The sequence below is a fragment of the Nannospalax galili genome, unplaced genomic scaffold (genome assembly GCF_000622305.1).
Source record: "Nannospalax galili isolate Female #2095 unplaced genomic scaffold, S.galili_v1.0 scaffold95, whole genome shotgun sequence".
In the NCBI taxonomy this organism is placed as follows: Eukaryota; Metazoa; Chordata; class Mammalia; order Rodentia; family Spalacidae; genus Nannospalax; species Nannospalax galili.
Window position 1 is genome coordinate 5,614,551 of NW_008342393.1, and position 18,454 is coordinate 5,633,004.

The window sequence follows — 18,454 nt, forward strand, 5'->3', positions numbered from 1 at the left end:
CCGACAAGGGGATTCCACGTCCCTTGTCCAGACGTCCGACAAGGGGATTCCACGTCCCTTGCCCGGACGAGATCCACGAATACAAATGAACAAAAAGTTCTACGGATGTGGATCTCACAGACCCTGGGGCGTCCCCCAGGCCGACAGGCAAAGCTCAAAGACCGTCGTCTTGCTCTTGCCCTGTCCAAAAGTACAGACGAGATCTCAGATTCCAAATTCTACAGACGCTGCCTAACAGGATCAGACAAGACAGACAAAAGACAGACAACTCAGGACACAGAGACAACACTGAGGTTGGCCGGCCAACTCACCTCCCCGAAGGGACTGGAGTTGTCCTGGTGGTTCCCTCTGACCGGCTGATCTCGGTGGGACCTCCAATTGTAAGAGTGAGACCACTGAGGACAAGTCAGTCTTCGGGTTGCAACAGCATGAGGTTTATTTGATACACAGGTACCTGTGGGCACAAAGTCTCCTCGGAGGACTTGCGCGCCCCCATGCTGGGTTTTTGCACTTTTATAGAGCAGAAGCAGGGTACAGAAGCAGAAGCGCGGTTATTGGTTAATTCAAAAACACACAGAGTAATTTCAAAAGCACACAGAAATATGGGGTAAGGGTCGGGGCTAAGGGGAAGTGGGATTGCTAAATGGGAGGTGACCTCAGGGACACAGAGGCTTTTCTCCTGATTTCCTGGTATCGAGCCCCGGGGATTGCCAGATGCAGATGGCTTGACCACTACGTCCTGTTTTTCTGATAAGCTAGTATCTTAATGCTTGACCTCTTGTCAGGCATTCCTATCAGGTGGCCTCATGGCGCCTAGGTTTTTTCAAGTGCACTATGTGCACGTAATGCCCACGGATGCTAGAAGAGGGCGGTGGATTCCCTGGAACTGGAATTATGATGGTTTTTAGCTGCTATGTGATGTGGGTCCTGGGAACTAAACTTGGATCCTCTGCAAGAACAGCAAGTGTTCTTAATCACTGAGCCATCTTTCCAGCCCCTAAAAAGATGTTTTTGTTTTTGAAAACAGAGCCCCCCCCCAAAAAAAAGCGGGGTGTGGTGGCGCACGCCTGTAGTCCCAGCACTTGGGAAGCAGAGGCAGACAGATCTCTGTGAGTTCAAGGCCAGCCTGGTCTATATAGTGAGTTCCAGGCCAGCTGGGGCTACAGGGAGACACTGCTTAAAAAAAAAAAAAAAAAAAAAAAAAAAGAAAAAAAAAAGAAAAGAAAACAGAGTCCCATATATCCCAGTCTGGGTTTGAACTCACTATGGAGTTGAGAATGACCTTGAACCATTTATTTCAAGACATTTTTGTGGTGCCTTTTTATGGACACATGCAACACTTCTCTATCCATAACTTCTGGTAGCTACAAATTCATTCTCTATCTCTATAATCTTGTTATTTAAGAATGCTATACAGGGGCTGGAGAGATGGTTCAGGAGTTGAGAGGACATACTGCTCTTATAGAGCACTTGAGTTCAGTTCTCAGTGCCCATGTCAGATGGCTCACAACTACCTTTAACTCCATCTCCAGGGGATCTGACACCTTGATTTGGGCTTTCTGGACAGTTTCACATACACATACACATGTAAATAAAAGTAAAATAAATATTTTAAAAAGACTGTTAAACAGAGGCTAGAGATGTATGTAGCTCAGTGGTAGCATGCATGGCTAGCATATGTGAGACCCTAGATTTAATCCACACCACCACCACTGCACACAAAAGAAGGCTATATAAATAGAAAAAGATACAGTATATTAATTTTTGCTACTGGCTTTCTTGTGGTATTTCTTTTTTTCAGAAAGTACAGTCTCACTATGTTTCCCAGGCTGGCCTTGAACACCTGAGCTAAAGTGATTCTTTTGCCTTACCTCCCAGAGTAGCTGGGACTATCAGCATGTAATACTGTGCCTAGCCACAACTGGCTTTTTTTCCAGTACTAGGATTGAACTCAAGACCCTGCACGTCCTAGGTAAATGCTCTACCACTTTGCTATAGCCCCAGTCTGCAAGTGACTTTTTCTATTAGAACAATTCCCTTGTGATTTATTCAAGGTCTTGCATGTGTCAGTAGGTTTTTTGTTGTTTGTTTTTTTTTTGTTTTTTTTCCTTTTTGTGTTTGTATGTATGCCTTTGTGTATGTGTATGCCTGTGTGTGCATGTGTGCTTGCATGAGGATGCCAGAAACTGACTTTGGGTGTCTCCCTCAATTGCTCTTCACTTTATTTTCTGAGGTTCTCTTGTTGAACCCAGAGCTCACTGGCTAGTCTGTTTAACTGGCTTGGCCTGCAGATTCTGTCTCTGCCTCCTTCCCAAACAAGGGTTGGGATTTCAACTTCTATGCCTGCCTGGCTTTTATGGGGATATTAGGGATCCAACCTCTGGTCCTCATTCTTGGGCAGCAAGCAATTTATCCACTGAGCCATTTCCCCTGCCCCTTATTTAAAATCTTCAGTTGTTGAATAATGCACTATGGTAAGGTTATACCATGGTTTGTTCACTTGATAAAAGACATTTGTGTCATTTCTATTTGGGTTTTGGCCACTGGAAATAAAGATGCCATGAACATTTGTGCACATAAGTAACCAGAAACTTTCATTTTTTTGGGGGGGGGGATAAATGTCTAAGAATGCAATTACCCAGTCATATGGTAAGTATATGATTTGTTTTATAAGAAATGGACAGCCAGTAATGGTTATGTTTAGCACTCTGGAGGTGGAGGCAGAGGCCGGCATAGGAAACATTGGGAGACCATGTCTCAAAAAACCAAGGCTAGGGATAGCTTAATGGTAGAGTGCTCACCTATCATGCCCAAAGACCTGGGTTTGACATGTAGCAGCACACATCCCAAACAAAAACCCACAGTCCCCCAAATCCCATTCAACTTTTGTGTGTGTGTGTGTGTGTGTGTGTATTTACATTTATTTATTTGTTTATGGGGGGGCATCCGTGTGCTACAACACATGTATGGAGGTCAGAGGACAACTTTCAGGGAGCCAGTTCTCTCTGCCATATGGGTTCTGAGTATTGAACTCAGGTCATTACCTTTACGTGTTGAGCCACCACTCTGGCCCTGTTCACCTTTAAAAAAAATTAATTTTTTTTGGTCTTTTGGAGACATGGTCTCCCTGTAGCCCCAGCTGTCCTGGAACTCACTATGTAGACCAGGCTGGCCTTGAACTCACAGGGATCCGCCTGTCTCTGCCTCCCGAGTGCTGGGATTAAAAGGAGTTCGACACCACGCCGGCCTTAGTGTTTTTATAGTGTGTGTGTGTGTGTGTGTGTGTGTGTGTGTGTGTGTGTGTTACATGTATCACACACACAGGTCAGAAGACAACCTCATAGAGTTGGTTTTCTCCTTCCACCTTTATCAGGGCTATGGCTCTCAACCTCAGGTTGCCAGGCTTGTGCATTTACATGCTGAACCATTTTACTAGCCCTCGCCTCAATTTTTATTAAATATTTTTATTTTATGAGTGTTTTTCCTTTATTATATAAGTGTACCACATGCATGCAGTATCCATGGAGGTCAGAAGAGGACATCATATCCTTTGGAACTGGAGTTACAGACAGTTGTGAGCTGTCATGTTGGTGCTGAGAACTGAATCCAGATCCTCCAGAAGAGTAAGTGCTCTGAGCAATCTCTCCAACCCCACTCCCACCTCCTCAATTTTTAAAGAGTGGTTATATAATTTAAATTCCCACTAGTAATCTGGAAACTGTTTCTTCATGCCATGAAGAACATTTGGTGTTATTATTACTTTTTATTTCTTTTTGTTTTAGGACAAGGAGTTTTTGTTTTCGTTTTTTGAGATAGGGTCTCATGTAGCTCAGGCTGGTCTCTGACTTGCTATGTAGTCAAGGATAACTTTGAGCTCTGGATTTTCCTGCCTCTGCCACTCCCAACTTTAGGACACGATTTTTGCTATTGTATCCAGGTTGGCCTTGAACTTTTGATCCTCCCGATTTAGCTTTCCGAAAGCTAAGAGTGATAGCTGGGCGTGGTGGCCCACGCCTGTAGTCCCAGCACTTGGGAGGCAGAGGCAGGCGGATCTCTGTGAGTTCAAGGCTAGCCTGGTCTACATAGTGAGTTCCAGGACAGCTGGGGCTACAGGGAGACCCTCCTTCAAAAAGACAAAAATAAATAAATAAAATAAAATTAATAAAAAACTAGGGCCGGGCGTGATGGCACACGCCTTTAATTCCAGTACTCGGGAGGCAGAGGCAAGCGGATCTCTTGTGAGTTCAACGCCAGCCTGGTCTACATAGTGAGTTCCAGGACAGCTGGGTAAAGGGGAACCTTGTCTCAAAAAGGGAAAAAAAAAAAAAAAAAAAAAAAAGTGTTACTATTTTTTCTTTTAGTATTCTTACAAATGTATAGTGATATCTCATAGTGGTTCTAATTCACATTTCTCTACTGGCTAATGATGTTAAACATTTTGTGTCTGCACTTGTCCCACCCCTTGGTTTTGGCAAGGGTCTCATTCTGTAGCGTAGTCTGGCCTGCAACTCCCTATGCAGTCAAAACTGATAGGTAAAAAGTTGATGGAGAAGGAGCGAATGGATGATGAGGCACCGAGGCAGATACAACTCCATCAAAATAGGGTTTATTAGCAAAGGAACACATGGGACAGATTCCCTTCCAGGCAGGGAAAATGTCTGGCGGGGTCTTGAGCTGGGGTCTTTTAAAAGGGAGGCTTCTGCTTCCTGAAGAAGGAGGAAAGATGTATTTTCTTTTAAAGTTGGAGGGGGAGTGGGAGAGCAACACTGTTAAAACCTGTCCTCTTTAGAGATCAAAGGGGAAGCCTGCTGTGTTGGCCAAACAGTGGAGAAAAGTCTGCTTCTCTTGACTTCAAAGACCAAGGTGCTTATCAACTAGGTTTCCTTTTCTCAGGAGCATGAGAAGTCCTTGGGATCCTGTTGGTGAGGGGGCAAAGCTATCTGAACCTTAACAAAAGCTGGCATTAAATTTGAGGTGATCTCCTACGGAAGCCCCAGAAGTGCTAGGATCATGGGTATGAGCCACCACACCCAGTATTTTTTCTTTTTTCTCCCCCTCCTCTCCCCTCCCCTTTTCTTAAGACAGAGTCTCTTGTAATCTAGGCTGACTTCACACTCATTGTGCAGCTGAGGATGACTGAATTTAATCCTCCTGCCTCCACTTCCCAAGTGCTGGGATTGCAGGAATTTATGTGGTGCTAGGACTCAAAACCAGGGCCTTGCGCATGTTTAGGCACTCTACCCACCGGTCTGTAAGTCTCAGTCCTCCTGCCTCAGCCTCCTTAGTGCTGGGAGACAAGGCTTTTCCTATTGAGCAACACTACAGCCCTGCCTCTTCATTAAAATAAAAAAATCCTCTTATTGTATTTTCTCCTACTCTGTGGCCACTATAATTTTTGATTCTCAGATGATCAGGCCTGTTTCCTCACGTAGATCTACTTGATTACTACTTTCGCAGATTCACCATTTACCGCAGGTTTGTTGCACTTATATAATACTGTTAGCTATCAACTTCCTTTTTTTAATTTTTTGTCCTAGTTCTCAACTCTTCCAGAAGCCCTAAGTGAGCTTACTGCTTTATCCCCAGGTGCTACAAAGGTGTTTGCTAGACACAATAAGCATTTACTAAATAACTGCTTGCTATACAGGACGTAGGGGTGACTGGAAGCAGGAACAAGTCTACGTGGTCCGGAGCTAGCTCCGAGTTCATGCAGAGCGAGCGCCACCTCCAGGGAAGTCAAATTTGCTCAGGAACGAAGGAAGTGAGTCACAGGATCCTAGGAAAGGAACAAAAGATGGCGGCCAGACCGAAGCGCCAGAAAAAAAAATCAGTGCCGGAAGTCAAGGATGGGAATAGTGCTCCCCAGAATGATGTCCGACTCACTAGAGGAAGCGTGGACGAGCAAGAGCCCTCCTGCAACCGAACTGTACAAGGTTCCGTGCATGCAGATGGTGGGAACTACGTGGGACCCGGGCGCGCTTCCGGTGCGGGAAGTCGGAGCCGGAGTTAAATCGCAAGCGGCTGAAGGGGTGAGAAGGGGTCTTGTGGGAAAGGCATCGGGTGGAGGGCTCAGGTACGTGGAGAGGGGAGTAAGGGTTAATGACGGGTGAGCTCTGCTGAGACGAGGCTACCGCCGTCGCCGGAGCGTCTGTGCACAGGTGCGGACCTGCAGTCTCGCGCGCCACGTGCGCTCGCCTTTGTCGGTGGCTGCGGTTCCGGCCAGGCGCGACGGCCGGGCTGTGCCCTGTTCCCCTTCCAGTCCGGTATTGGGCACAGGGGTGGTGCCCACGCAGTGCTTGCTGAATGATGACCTATGTGCGCGCGTGTGTGTGCTGTCGGTGCGGAGAGGCTTAGGGCGAGGGACGGCGGGAGCGGCGGCTCTCCAATCGTAGGTCGCTCTCGGAGGAGTCCGTGCTTGCTCCACGTTCTTCAGGGGTTCTCCCGCTCCTCCCTCTGTGAGTTCAGTCGCTTTGTCTGTCTTCTTGGAGGGTGGAGTGGTTGCCATCTAAGGCATTTTCTTTGTCCTCACGATTGCTAGCCCTGTGACTAGATGCCAGGAGTAAAGCAAGTCTGTATGCAGCTCACTGAGCGGGAGACAGACATCAACCTCCTTCCGGTACTGGGGAATGAACCCAGACAAGCACTATACCACTGAGCTAAATGTCTCACCTGCCCCCCATTTTTTTTTAAGTTTTATTTTTCTAAACTATTTTTTGACAAAGGCTCATTAAATTTGCCCAGACTGGCCTTGAACTTTGCAGGTAAGGTAAGCCTTGAACTTTTCATCCTGCCTCAGTCTCTAGAGTAGCCAGGATTAAAGGCCTGCACCACCAGTTCCAGATCCCTTAAAAGTTTTATTTTTGGCCCCCATAGCACCCATGTGGCGATCAGAGGACAACTTTGTGGGGCGGGTTCTTTCCATCCACTTTATATGTGGGTTCCAGGAGTGGAACTCAGGTAGCCTGCCATGCAGTACAAATGCTGTCATGCCTCAGGCTTGGTTCCTAAGGTACAGCATATGAGGTTAACTCAAATTCAGGAACGTGGAGCCAGGAGGGGGTGTTGCTATTCTTTTAGGGATTGTCTTTCAAGATCAAAAACTCCCCTTGTGAGACAGTCTTTTCTGAAAAAATAAGGTAGGTTCTAAAGTGGATGAGCTCCAGACTTCTTATTGCCTGGGGCGATGTCCCATATTAGGTATTACTCATGGCTGTTTTGTCACAATTCACTGTTGATTGGGTAGTCACGTGACTCACTGCATCTTTTTTTTGCCCAGTACATAGTGTTTAATGAATGCTAGTTGCTATTATTGTGTAATAGTCCTAAAATTTTTGCTTTTTTAGTCTCCAACAATTTTTTTGGGGGGGGTTATTTTTGAGACAGGATCTCCCTGTAGACCCCAGCTGGCCTGGAACTCGATTATGTATACCAGGCTGGCCTCAAACTCAGAGATCTGCCTGCCTCTGCCTCCCGAGTGCTGGGATTATAAGCATGTGCCACCATGCCGGGCGAGTCTCCAACAATTTTTATTTTTGGTCTTTTTGAGACAGGGTCTCCCTGCAGCCCCAGCTGGCCTGAAACAACTATGGAGACCAGGCTGGACTTGAACTCACAGAGATTCGCCTGCCTCTGCCTCCTGAGTGCTGGGACAACAGGCCTGAGCCGTCAGGCCCGGCTCATCTCCAACAGTTTTTATGCATGTGTATAATATGTTTTGGCTATTCACTCCTCCTTCCCATTGCCCTTAGCTGCTTCTGAACCATTTTTTCCCCAACAAGTCCCTTCCTGCTTTCATGTTTTTCTTCAGTATTTTTGGTAATTCATTGACCTTTATTAGGGGTGCTTGCGTGAGCATTGGTGAGGGACACCATGGAAGAAAATTACTTCACCCCCCCCCGGGTCCTCTGCAAGAGCAGTCAGTGCTCTTAACTGCTGAGCCATCTCTCCAGCCCCCTAGGTTGTTGTGGATTATTGTTGTTGTTGTTGTTGTTGTTGGTGGTGGTGGTGGTGGTGTGTGTGTGTGTGTGTGTGTGTGTGTGTGTGTGTGTGTGTGTTGAGACATGGTCTCAAGTAGCTCAGGTTGGGCTCATTGGTACATGCCACCATGCCCAGCTGTGTTTTTCTTTTATCATTTTTTTCCAGTTAGGTTCTTACGTTGCCCAGGCTGGCCTGGAATTCTGTCCTCTTGTTTTAGCCTTCCTAATGGTGGACATTACTGGAATGTATCCCCAAGCTTGGAATTTTCATTACATTTGAAGGTGGAGCCTTTACTGTAGAGGGTTGAAAAATCTGGATTTGGATCCTCATTCTGATGCTTTGGTCCTGGGTCTTTTTTAAATGAAGATGGCTATTGTGACATATTTTCTAAAATCCTTGCCAGTTCTATTGTCAAGGCTGTGGCAGTAGGTCAAACTGCCTTGCACCAGACATCATTTCCATATTAGTAAAACCACATCAGTGCAGTTTTCTCCGATTTGAAATACTAAGAGAAGTGGTGTCCTTTTTTGGGGGGGAGGGGTCTTAGAGTTACATATGCTTCCTTAATTCTGTCACAGTATTGGGTACATAGTAGATACTTAACAGGAGCTTATTGCCAGGCGTGGTGGTGCATGCCTTTAATCCCAGCACTCGGGAGGAAGAGGCAGGTGAATCTCTGAGTTCAAGACCAGCCTGGTCTACATAGTGAGTTCCAGGACAGCTGGGGCTACAGGGAGACCCCGTTTCAAAAAGACTAAAAAAAAAAAAAAACTTATTAAATCAAATGCAATAGAAATATAGTTCATGCTTTTGTATCCTTCCCTACTTTAGGGTATTAGTTTATTTATGAGGGAACTGGGCTGGACATGGGGTGGGCATGACAGATTTAAGCCAGTTTTATGGAAGTAATCTGCTTGGAAAGGATAATGATGGGGCTGGTGATTCAGTGTTGTTTCATTCCCTTGCTTGCCTATCCCAGGACCATGGCCAACGCTGAGCGTACGTTCATTGCTGTCAAACCCGATGGGGTCCAGCGGGGGCTTGTAGGAGAGATCATCAAGCGTTTTGAACAGAAGGGATTCCGCCTTGTTGGTTTGAAATTTATGCAGGTATGTGGGCCTCATTCTTCCTCTTTTTAACTCCTTTGGAGGATGGTGGAATATTGTAGATTAAGTTCTCTGTCTCATCTCTGTTTTTGACTGCTGCATGGTAGAATGTCTTAGAACCTAAAACCTCTCAGTGACTAAGCATTTAAGCTAAATCTTGGAACAAACCAAGTTATTTGGGACTTTCAAAAATAGCCTGTCTTTTCCCTGCAACAGAGAGTCCTACATATTACTGCAACACTGTAATTTCTGCCTCAGCTCTGGGTGTTTTGAAGTTTTTGGTTTTTAGCTTCCTAAACAGATAATTTTAGAGAGCTTTCCCCTTCTTTGAAGGTGTAGGTTGTTTTTCTTGCTTTATCAATTATTGCATGATAATGTCTAACATGATACTTGGGATTTTGATAGAAAGCTATAACTTAACTTATGGGGTGCTCCTCTGACACAACAGGGAATAAAAATCAGAAGCACTTAATAATGTATTATTAGTAGTACATTTCCCTTCCTCAGTATCCTGAGTGCTAGGATTATGTGTATGAGCTACCACACCCAGCTAACAATATTTCAATAAATGCAAAGGATTGATTGGCAAAGATCCCTTCCTCAAACAAATCTAAAATATTTTAATTCTAATTCTCAAAGCAAATAAATTAGGGAGATTGTTTTTCCCATGAAGACAATAAAATTTGACTCCTAAATTTTAAATTTAGTTTGATTTGCACTTTAGTTTTTTTTTTTGTCTTTTTGCGACAGGGTCTCCCTGTAGCCCCAGCTGTCCTGGAACTCACTATGTAGACCAGGCTGGCCTTGAACTCACAGAGATCCGCCTGCCTCTGCCTCCCGAGTACTGGGATTAAAGGCATGCACCACCACGCCCGGCTTGCAATTTAGTTTTTAAAATATTTTATTTATTATTTTAATTTTATGTGTATGTGAGTATTGCCTACATGTATGTAAGTGCACCCTTGTACAATGCCTGTGGAAGAGGCATTGGGTCCCTCAGCAGAGGGCATTGGATCCCGTGGAACTGGAGTTATGGACAGTTGTTAGCCGCCCTGTGGCTGCTGGGACTCGAACACGGTTCCTCTGTAGTAGCAGCAAGGGCTCTTAACTGCTGAGCCATCTTTCCAGGCCCCAATTTAGTTCTAGTATAATATTTTAGCAAAAGGGGTCAGAATGCTAAGGGGAGAGCATGGTGGAATAATGACAGCTAGAGGTGGGTTTGTGTATAAATACAGGTTTTGAAGATAAAATAAAATGAACCAGTTGTTAACCAGGCATGTGGTGTCTGCTGAACATATGTGTTTTCTTCTTCCATTTCTCATGACAACTCTGAAGGTACTTACTTCTGTTCTCATGGTTATTAGGAGGAAACTGAGGCTTGGAGAGGTTAGATAATTTGCCTGGTGACAGTGATGTGGCTGACATTGTAACTTGGGTCTTACGCTGGCTTTTCTGTTAAGGATGTGGGTTTGTTGAAGAGTGGAAGCAGAGATACCCACCATGACTCTAAAGGCTGCTAAATCTTTTGTGGATTTGAGAAATAAGGGAAAGCTCGAGGTTCTTTACTCCCCAACCCCAATAAAAAGCATATATGATCAGATTTCCTGGTTAAAGATTATTGGACTCAATTACCAGAATTTAAAGGGTATCCTGGTAAGGGAACATCAAGTCCACATGTATTAGGAGGGTACCTCTGCAAGCCTTTCGTTAGGAAGAATCAGGGTGGGTCCCCATTGTGGAGTGATCACAGGCTGTATAATTTTACTTTGGCAGGTAGTGATCAAGCAGTGGCTGAAGAGTAGATTATTCTGGATCTTAAGCAGCACTATGCTTTGTATGATGATCTACAGAAGTGGGAAAACCAAGGGATGCTGCTAGACCCCTGCAGGGGTAGATACAGTGGCAGAGAGTACACAGCCAAGTTGAGTTCAAACTAGGCAGGTGGTTTGCTCTCTATCTAACTTGATTTGTTTCCACATACCAGCACTGCAGTGTGAGAGATTCTAATTCTATGCTTCTACCCCCTCCCACCCCCACCTCCACCCCTGCCCGTTTTGAGATAGGGTCTTATGTAGCCATGGCTGACTTCAAACTCACTATGTAGCTGCACATGGCCTTGAACTCCTTGATGTTTCTGCTTCTGTCTTCCAAGTGCTGGGATTACAGGCATGTGCTACCACTCTGGCTATAACTCATTGTTTATAAAAATTATTTCTTGCTGATGTAGTTTAGGTAGTTTACAGATACCTGTGAGAATTACAGGGTTACCACATTGGGCCTTTAGCCTCTGAATAAATGTCAGGTGCCCATGGGTGATGGCCAGTTGTTTGCTGCTCACTGAATATGGAGACTACCTCCCTTGCTTTCCTCTACATTTAGTTGGGGTATTTTCTGGGAGTAAAAATTGATTGTAATGTTACCTTTCCCTTCTAACATGAGTTGGCTGGATTGGATTCTTTTTTGTTGTTTGAGACAGTGTCTAGTGCTAGCCTAGACTGGCTTCAAACTTGTGATCCTCCCGCATTTGTCTCCCAAGTGCTGGGATTACAAGTGTGCACTGTCAAACCCAACTGGTTGGATTCGATTCTAAGTTATCTTATTTTCGTTCCTGACACTGCCCGTTCCCCTCTGGTAATGTGGAGGATGAATCTGGCTATAGCTCACCAGCTAGCTGTGCGCTATTATTTTGAACAGCAAGAGGGGATAAGGGGGAATAGCTACTTGGTTCTTCAGGAGTCTGGTACCAGTTCTCACTGTCCATCCTGTGGAATAGGCTTCGGAAGACCTTCTCAAGGAGCACTACATTGACCTGAAGGACCGCCCATTCTTTACCGGCCTTGTGAAATACATGCATTCAGGGCCAGTGGTTGCCATGGTAAGCATGCCTGTGTGGGATGTTGAAGGGAATGGCTTATTCGGGAATAGAGGAGCATAAATGCCACATTTACTATGTTGGATGCCTAGTCCTCATTGCTGCAGAGGATAAGAGTAGGCAAAATGGTCAGTTAGGATGGGAACTGGCTCTCTGACCCACCCAAGAAGATACTTATTTGCTTGCTGAGCTGAAGACCAAAGGCTGGGAGAAGTCAAGAGAGACGTGCTTGATGCCCCTGGAGGGCAGGGAGCTTATCTCTTGCCTATTGCAGAAGCACTTATTTAAGAATGTATGACTTAGAGGCTGGAAAGGTGGTTCAGTAGTTAAGAGCACTTGTTGCTCTTGCAGAGGACCTGGGTTCAATTCTCAGCACCCACATGGCAGCTTACAACTGTCTGTAACTCCAGTTCCAAGGGATCTGACACCCTCTTCTGTCCTCCACGAGTACTAGGCGTGCACATGATGCAGATATATACATATAGGCAAAACACTCATACACATAAAATAAAAATTAAAAATAATAAAGCGGAGCTTGGTGATACACACCTTTAATTCCACTCAAGAAGCAGAGGCAGGTGGATCTCTGTGAGTTTGAGGCCTGGTCTACATACAGAGTTCCAGGCCAGCCAGGTCTATATATAAGACCCTGTTTTATAAAAACAAACAAACCAAGAAACCAAGTTGTATCAGGCATGGTGCACACCTGTAACCCAGCACATTGTGAGTAGAGGTAGGATACTCATAAATTCCAGTCCAGCCTGGGATAGGTAGTGAGTTCCAGGACACCAGGCTGGACTACATAGTAAGACCCTTTCTCAACCATTTGAAAAAAGAAAGAATGTGGCCTGGTGTGTTTGCTCAATGAGTAAAGGCACTTACCACCAAGCCTATCAACCTGAGTTTGATCCCCAGGACCCACATGGTGGAAGGAGAGAACCAACTCCCACAAGTAATCCTGTGACCTCCACATGTGATGCCATGGCCCAGGCACATCCCTACCCCACATGCACACATAAATAAATAAATAAAATGACATTTTAAAGAAAAAAACCCAAAAGAATGAAAGCTATGAAGATAGATATCCATTTTGTCTGCCATGGTGGGTGCTAGGAACTGAACCTTGGTCTTCTGCAAGAGCAGCAAGTGCTCTTAACCACTGAGCCATCTCTCTAGCCCCCAGCTTGACTTTTTAAAGTACAGAAGAAGGTTGGGATGGCTAAAGCCTGGTGGGAAGAGGGAAGCTAGGATGAAAAGTGTTCAGGGACCACATGATGTAAGGGCTCTGCTGTCATGTCATTGGTGTTGGGACACTATGGGAGGTGCCACACTTAGCAAAAAAAGGCCAGTCTGGTTGCCATGTCCAGAATGGAGTGTGGAAAGACAATGGAGTAAGAGGCATTCTAGAGCAGTAGAGGGGCCTCTCACGGAGCCTTTTCTTTTGTTTGGAAGTAGTAGATAGCCAGGTTTTCTGAGATTGCCTTTCTTCCTTGACCACCTCTTCTTTTGTCCCTGGAGGTCTGGGAGGGGCTGAATGTTGTAAAGACAGGCCGAGTGATGCTTGGGGAGACCAACCCTGCGGATTCGAAGCCTGGGACCATTCGTGGAGACTTTTGCATCCAAGTCGGCAGGTGAGAATTGGTGTTTTTCACCCTTTTCCAAAGTCCACCTTAGTTGTTACAAGAATTTCAGCCTCTGAGTCTAGAAGACATGATGTCATCTGCAAGTCAAGTCAATTGTTTTTATGTTAGTTTAGTGTTTGTGTTTAGTTTTGTTTTTTGAGATGGAGCTCAGGTAGCCTAGGCTGGTCTCAGACCAGCCTATGTACTAGAGGCTATCCTTGAACTTCTGAGCCTCTTGTCTCTGTCTTTGAAATACTGGGATTACAGGTATGTGCCACTTCACCTGTCCGCGAGTCAGTTTTAAGTGGGAGTTCTTTGTCTTTCTACCTGTGAAGGTGGTGGCTGACTTCGAGGGATCTCTGTGTTTGGTTTTATCCCTTTGGCTATTTCTCTCTTGATGGTAGAGCCTGGTCAGAGCCCACCCCAGAGGTTCTCACTGCTGGTGTGGGTGTTGCTGGGAAGTCTGCTCACAGAAAGTTGTTCTTTTGATTTTTTTTTTTTTGTTATTTTTGTGTTTGATGTGTTCTTAAATTCAGAGATATGGGAAGGTGTGGCTTTTCTGCTGCCTTGGCTGTGGCTCTCTGTGGTGGGAGTGCAGAGGGCTTGTGGGCAGTTCATCTTTCTGGTCTGGATAATGATGCCCTTTCTTCCTACCCAGGAACATCATTCATGGCAGTGATTCTGTGGAGAGTGCAGAGAAGGAGATCAGCTTATGGTTTCGGCCTGAGGAACTCGTGGATTACAAGAGCTGTGCACAGGACTGGATCTATGAGTGACTGGAGGGCAGGCCATCGTGCTCTTCCCATCTACTCCTCCCGTTCCCATGGCAGGGGGCCAGATTGTAGCAAATCTAGTTATTTCTGGAACTTCCTTATAACTTAGAAGGAAATTCTGGAGCTACGAGTGCTCCCTGTACAGTGTTACGTGCTCCCATTAGATTAAAATACTCCATCCTGGTGTAGGGTTAGGTGACTTGGTTAGTTGGTATTTCTGTATTGCTTTGCAGTCTTTATTTCCTCCTCTTCCTTCCATGGAGCCTGAGGTAACAATGTAAATTGCTTGGCCTCACATACACATTGACTTTCTTTTTTATTGTCTTTTTGAGACAGAGTTGGGCTATGTAGCTCAGGCTAACCTCAAACTCTGGAATGCTGCAATTACAGGTGTGAGGCACCACCCTGGGCTCTTTGCCTGTCTCCCATCTAATCCCCTGAATCCTGTTCACTCTTGGCACTGAGCTAGTTAGCAAGTATCTGAAAGATGTGTTAGCTTGTTAAGACTGTGCTGAAGCAGGGGGTGGTGGTACATGCCTTTAATCTCAGCACTGTGACCAAGGCAGGTCAGCCTGGACTACTTTGTCTTAAAAAAGGGTGTGGGGGTGGCTGGGATATATCTCAGTAGCATGCATAAAGCCCTGGGTTCCACTTCCGGTACCACATAGATTGGGTGTGGTGGCTCACTGTAATTCCAGCACTCAGGAGGTGAAGGCAGGAGGATCAGAAGCTCAGAGTCGTCCTCAGCTACACAGTGAGTTCAAGGCCAGCCTGAGCTGCATAAGACTTTGTCTTAAAAAGAAAAGAATAAAATACCCATCCTGTTCTTGAGATGCTCTTAGGAAGAGATTGAAGAGTGCGAGACATTGTAATTAACCTCCCAATCAGAAAAGCTGTGTATACTGGAGACCTGGGATGCTAGGTTGGTGTCAAGTGACATGGTATTGACTATTGAGATGGCTCTCTACTGGACAGACTCTCGGGACAGTTGACATTTGGTAACTCCAAAACGAAAACACAAAGCTGAGTATAGTGGCACACGCAAATAATCCCAGTAACTGGGAGGTAGAGGCAGGAGGATCAGCAGATTTGAGGTCAGCCTAGTGTAGGTAGTTACAGGCACCCCCATGGTTGCTCACATCCCTTTGTAACTCTAGTTTCAGGGGATCTGATGCCCTCTTCTGGCCTCTGTGTGTTGTTCACATGTGGTACACTTACATACATCCAGACAAAAACACATAAAAATAGTAAATCTGCCAGGCGTGGTGGTACATGCCTTTAATCCTAGCACCCAGGAGACAGAGGCAGGTGTATCTCTGTGAGTTCAAGGTCAGCCTGGTCTACATAGTGAGTTCCAGGACAGCTGGGGCTATAGGGAGATCCTGTCTCAAAAAAAAAAAAAAAAAAAAGTAAATCTTTGTCAGGTGTGATGGCACATGCCTTTAATCCCAGCATTTGTGAGGCAGAAGCAGGTGTGTCTGAGATTGAGGCCAGCCTGGTTTACATAGTTCAGCTGGGGCTACAGGGAGACCCAGTCTCAAAAAAAAAAAACCAAACAAAAAAAACCATGGGCTAGAGAGATGGTGCAGTGGTTAAGAGCGCTGACTGCTCTTGTAGAGGACCCAGGTTTGATTCCCAGTACCCACATGGCACCTAACAACCGTCCATAACTCCAGTTTCAGGGGATCCTATACTGCCTTCTCATCTCCATGGGCATTGCAGGCAGTACACTTATATGCAGGCAGTACTTATATGCAGGCAGTACCCTCATACACATAAAAAAAAAAAAAAAAAATTAAAAACCCAAACCAAAACAACAACCAAGCAAACAAGTGTGCTTCAGATTGAGGGTGAAGGAAACTGCCCTAAACTGAAGGCAAGTCATACCAGTGTAGGTCAGTGCTCTGACAGAGGCTTGAGAAGCTGATGAGGAAAAACAGAGGCCTGATCTGCCCTCATTCTGGTCTTTACAGGTTATCAGTGGTGCTGGAACCACTAAGGTGATGGCCGAGTCTTGAGGTCAGAATTCTGGGGAGTCATGGGCACTCCCATCTTGGGGCAGTATGTTCTGCTATGCAGATTTCAGTGTATGGTACACTGAGAGGAAAGCTTGCTGATATCTCCAGAGAAGTGGGGAACCACTGAGGCTAGAGTTACCCTAAACCATCTCAAGATGGTACCTGTTTCTCAAAGAAACAATACACCAAGGTGGCCAGTGTAAAGTGTGTGGGGTACCAGGAGGGCAGTAGCTAATCCTAATGGTCAGAGAGGGGACAGGGATGTTCAACCTAAGCAAGTCCTCAGCAAGGGGTCATGGAATAGAGTTTGGCGGGGCTGGAGACATGGCTCAGTGGCATGGCAGCCCTTGCAGAGGACCCAGGTTCCATTACCAGCACCCACATGACGTCCATAACTCCATAACTCCAGTTCCAGGGGAGTCTGATGCCCTCTTCTGACCTCCACAGACATTGCAGAATGTGGGTGCACATATCTACGTACAGGCAGTAAGTATACTCACACAAAATAAAAATAATACATAGAATATTAAAAAAATGTTTTTTGGCTCAGTCTGGGCCAGTCTCAGTGCACTGGGCAACACCCTAAAGATCTTTATTGTACTTGGGAGGGTGCCAGGACCCAGTTTAACTCAAGCCTATTGCAGCTGAGTCACAGAGAGGTCAAGGCACTCAGTAATTTATGTTGTCTAGACACAAAGTAGCTGTGGGCATGGGGGTGGGGACCAGTAGGGGACTAATGGTTTGCCAAGCAGATGGGAGGGTGGGGAATGTCTGTAAGTTGACAGACCCAACTTCTGAGAATATAGACTTTGTAGTACTGGGGACTGAACCCAATGTCTTGTTCCTGCTAAAGAAGTGTGCCTGCCATTGAGTTCTGTCTTCAGCCCTTTATTCCCTCCAACCCCCTCCCCCCCTTGAGACGCGTTCTCTTGTAGTCCAGACTAGTCTCCAGTTCCTTTTTTCTTTCTTTTTGAGGGTCTCCCTGTAACCCCAGCTGGCCTGGAACTCACTTTGTAGACCAGGCTGGCCTTGAATTCAGAGATTTGCCTGCCTCTGCCTCCAGAGTGCTGGGATTAAAGGCATGCACCACTACTGGTTCCAGTTCTTTATGTAGGCAAGGATGACTTTGAATTTTTGATCCTGCTGGTATTAAAAGTATGAGCCACCATGCACCATGCCCAGTGTATGTGGTGCTGGCAGTCAGACCCAGGGCCTTGTGCATGCTAAGCAAGCACTCTACTAGATAAATCCTTATCCCTTGATTTTTATTTTTTATTTTTTTTCAGACAGGGTCTCCCTGTAATCCCAGCTGCCTGGAACTCGCTATGTAGACCAGGCTGGCCTTGAACTCACAGAACTTGAGATCCACCACCCTCTGCCTCCCAAGTCCTGGGATTAAAGGTGGGTGACACCACGCTTGGCTGCTACATTTTGTAATTTTTAGTCTCATGTAGCCCGGGGTGACCTGGAACCCACCAAGTGTCTGAGCTGCCTTTGACCTCCTGATTTCCTGCTTCCACCTCTAAAATGCTGGGATTTGAGACAGTCTTAAGGTGACCTGGCTAGCTTTCAACTTTCGGAAAATCTAGAATCTTGCTAGCGGGTGTCTCAGGTTGGAAGTGGACGATGTGACTACACACAGTGTTGGGTGGGCAGGAATTCCAGTTTCTGGTGGATACAGGGTGGCTGATGGGGGCTGGGGAGATGTGTAGCCAGGAGCAGATCAAAGGCATAGGTTGCCTTTCTAGGAGTTTGAAAGCCATTCTGAGACAAGGCAGAGACCAGAGCAGATGGCCTTTTGAGGAGGGGACTGAGGGAGTCTTGGCTGGAGAGAGATTCAGCCTTGGGGGAGGTGGTCAGTGTGGATGAGGAAGGCTGAAGGCTTGGTCAAGTAAAGGGAAAAGTACCAGAGGGCTGAATTTCAGAGGTGGGAAGGACTTGGGGGTACTATAGGGAAGGGAGGAGGGTCCAGTGCTGCGAGGGAGAATGAAGGCAGATAATGTGGCCAGGAGTCAAGAATTCAAGTTCAGTAGCAGGTATTCCCCGGAGTTGGAATGTGTAGCAGCTGAGCTTTTAGGAGGCCGCG

General features: G+C 45.9%; 1 protein-coding gene across 3 annotated transcripts; it reads left to right on the forward strand.

The window, feature by feature from the left end:
- The first annotated feature begins 5,874 nt into the window (after positions 1 to 5,874).
- LOC103738404 (nucleoside diphosphate kinase A) lies at positions 5,875 to 14,651 on the forward strand. 3 transcript variants are annotated; one of them, XM_008838406.3, is made up of 5 exons: positions 5,875 to 6,029; positions 8,957 to 9,086; positions 11,857 to 11,958; positions 13,474 to 13,586; positions 14,236 to 14,651. In XM_008838406.3, exons 2-5 carry the CDS (start codon positions 8,961 to 8,963, stop codon positions 14,351 to 14,353), a joined length of 459 nt encoding a protein of 152 aa, XP_008836628.1. In that variant the 5' UTR covers positions 5,875 to 6,029; positions 8,957 to 8,960; the 3' UTR covers positions 14,354 to 14,651. The 3 variants fall into 3 exon arrangements, with proteins under 3 accessions (XP_008836628.1, XP_029421972.1, XP_008836625.1); XM_029566112.1 differs by lacking the exon at positions 5,875 to 6,029 and adding an exon at positions 6,134 to 6,158; XM_008838403.3 differs by lacking the exon at positions 5,875 to 6,029 and adding an exon at positions 6,298 to 6,455.
- The last annotated feature ends 3,803 nt before the right edge of the window (positions 14,652 to 18,454 follow it).

Excerpts from the sequence above, each read along its gene's own strand:
- LOC103738404 (XM_008838406.3), top strand. The coding sequence starts at position 8,961 with ATGGCCAACGCTGAGCGTACGTTCATTGCTGTCAAACCCGATGGGGTC. Across the intron at positions 9,087-11,856 it reads TTGGTTTGAAATTTATGCAG|GCTTCGGAAGACCTTCTCAA; the intron begins GTATGTGGGCCT and ends CCTGTGGAATAG. Across the intron at positions 11,959-13,473 it reads CAGGGCCAGTGGTTGCCATG|GTCTGGGAGGGGCTGAATGT; the intron begins GTAAGCATGCCT and ends TTGTCCCTGGAG.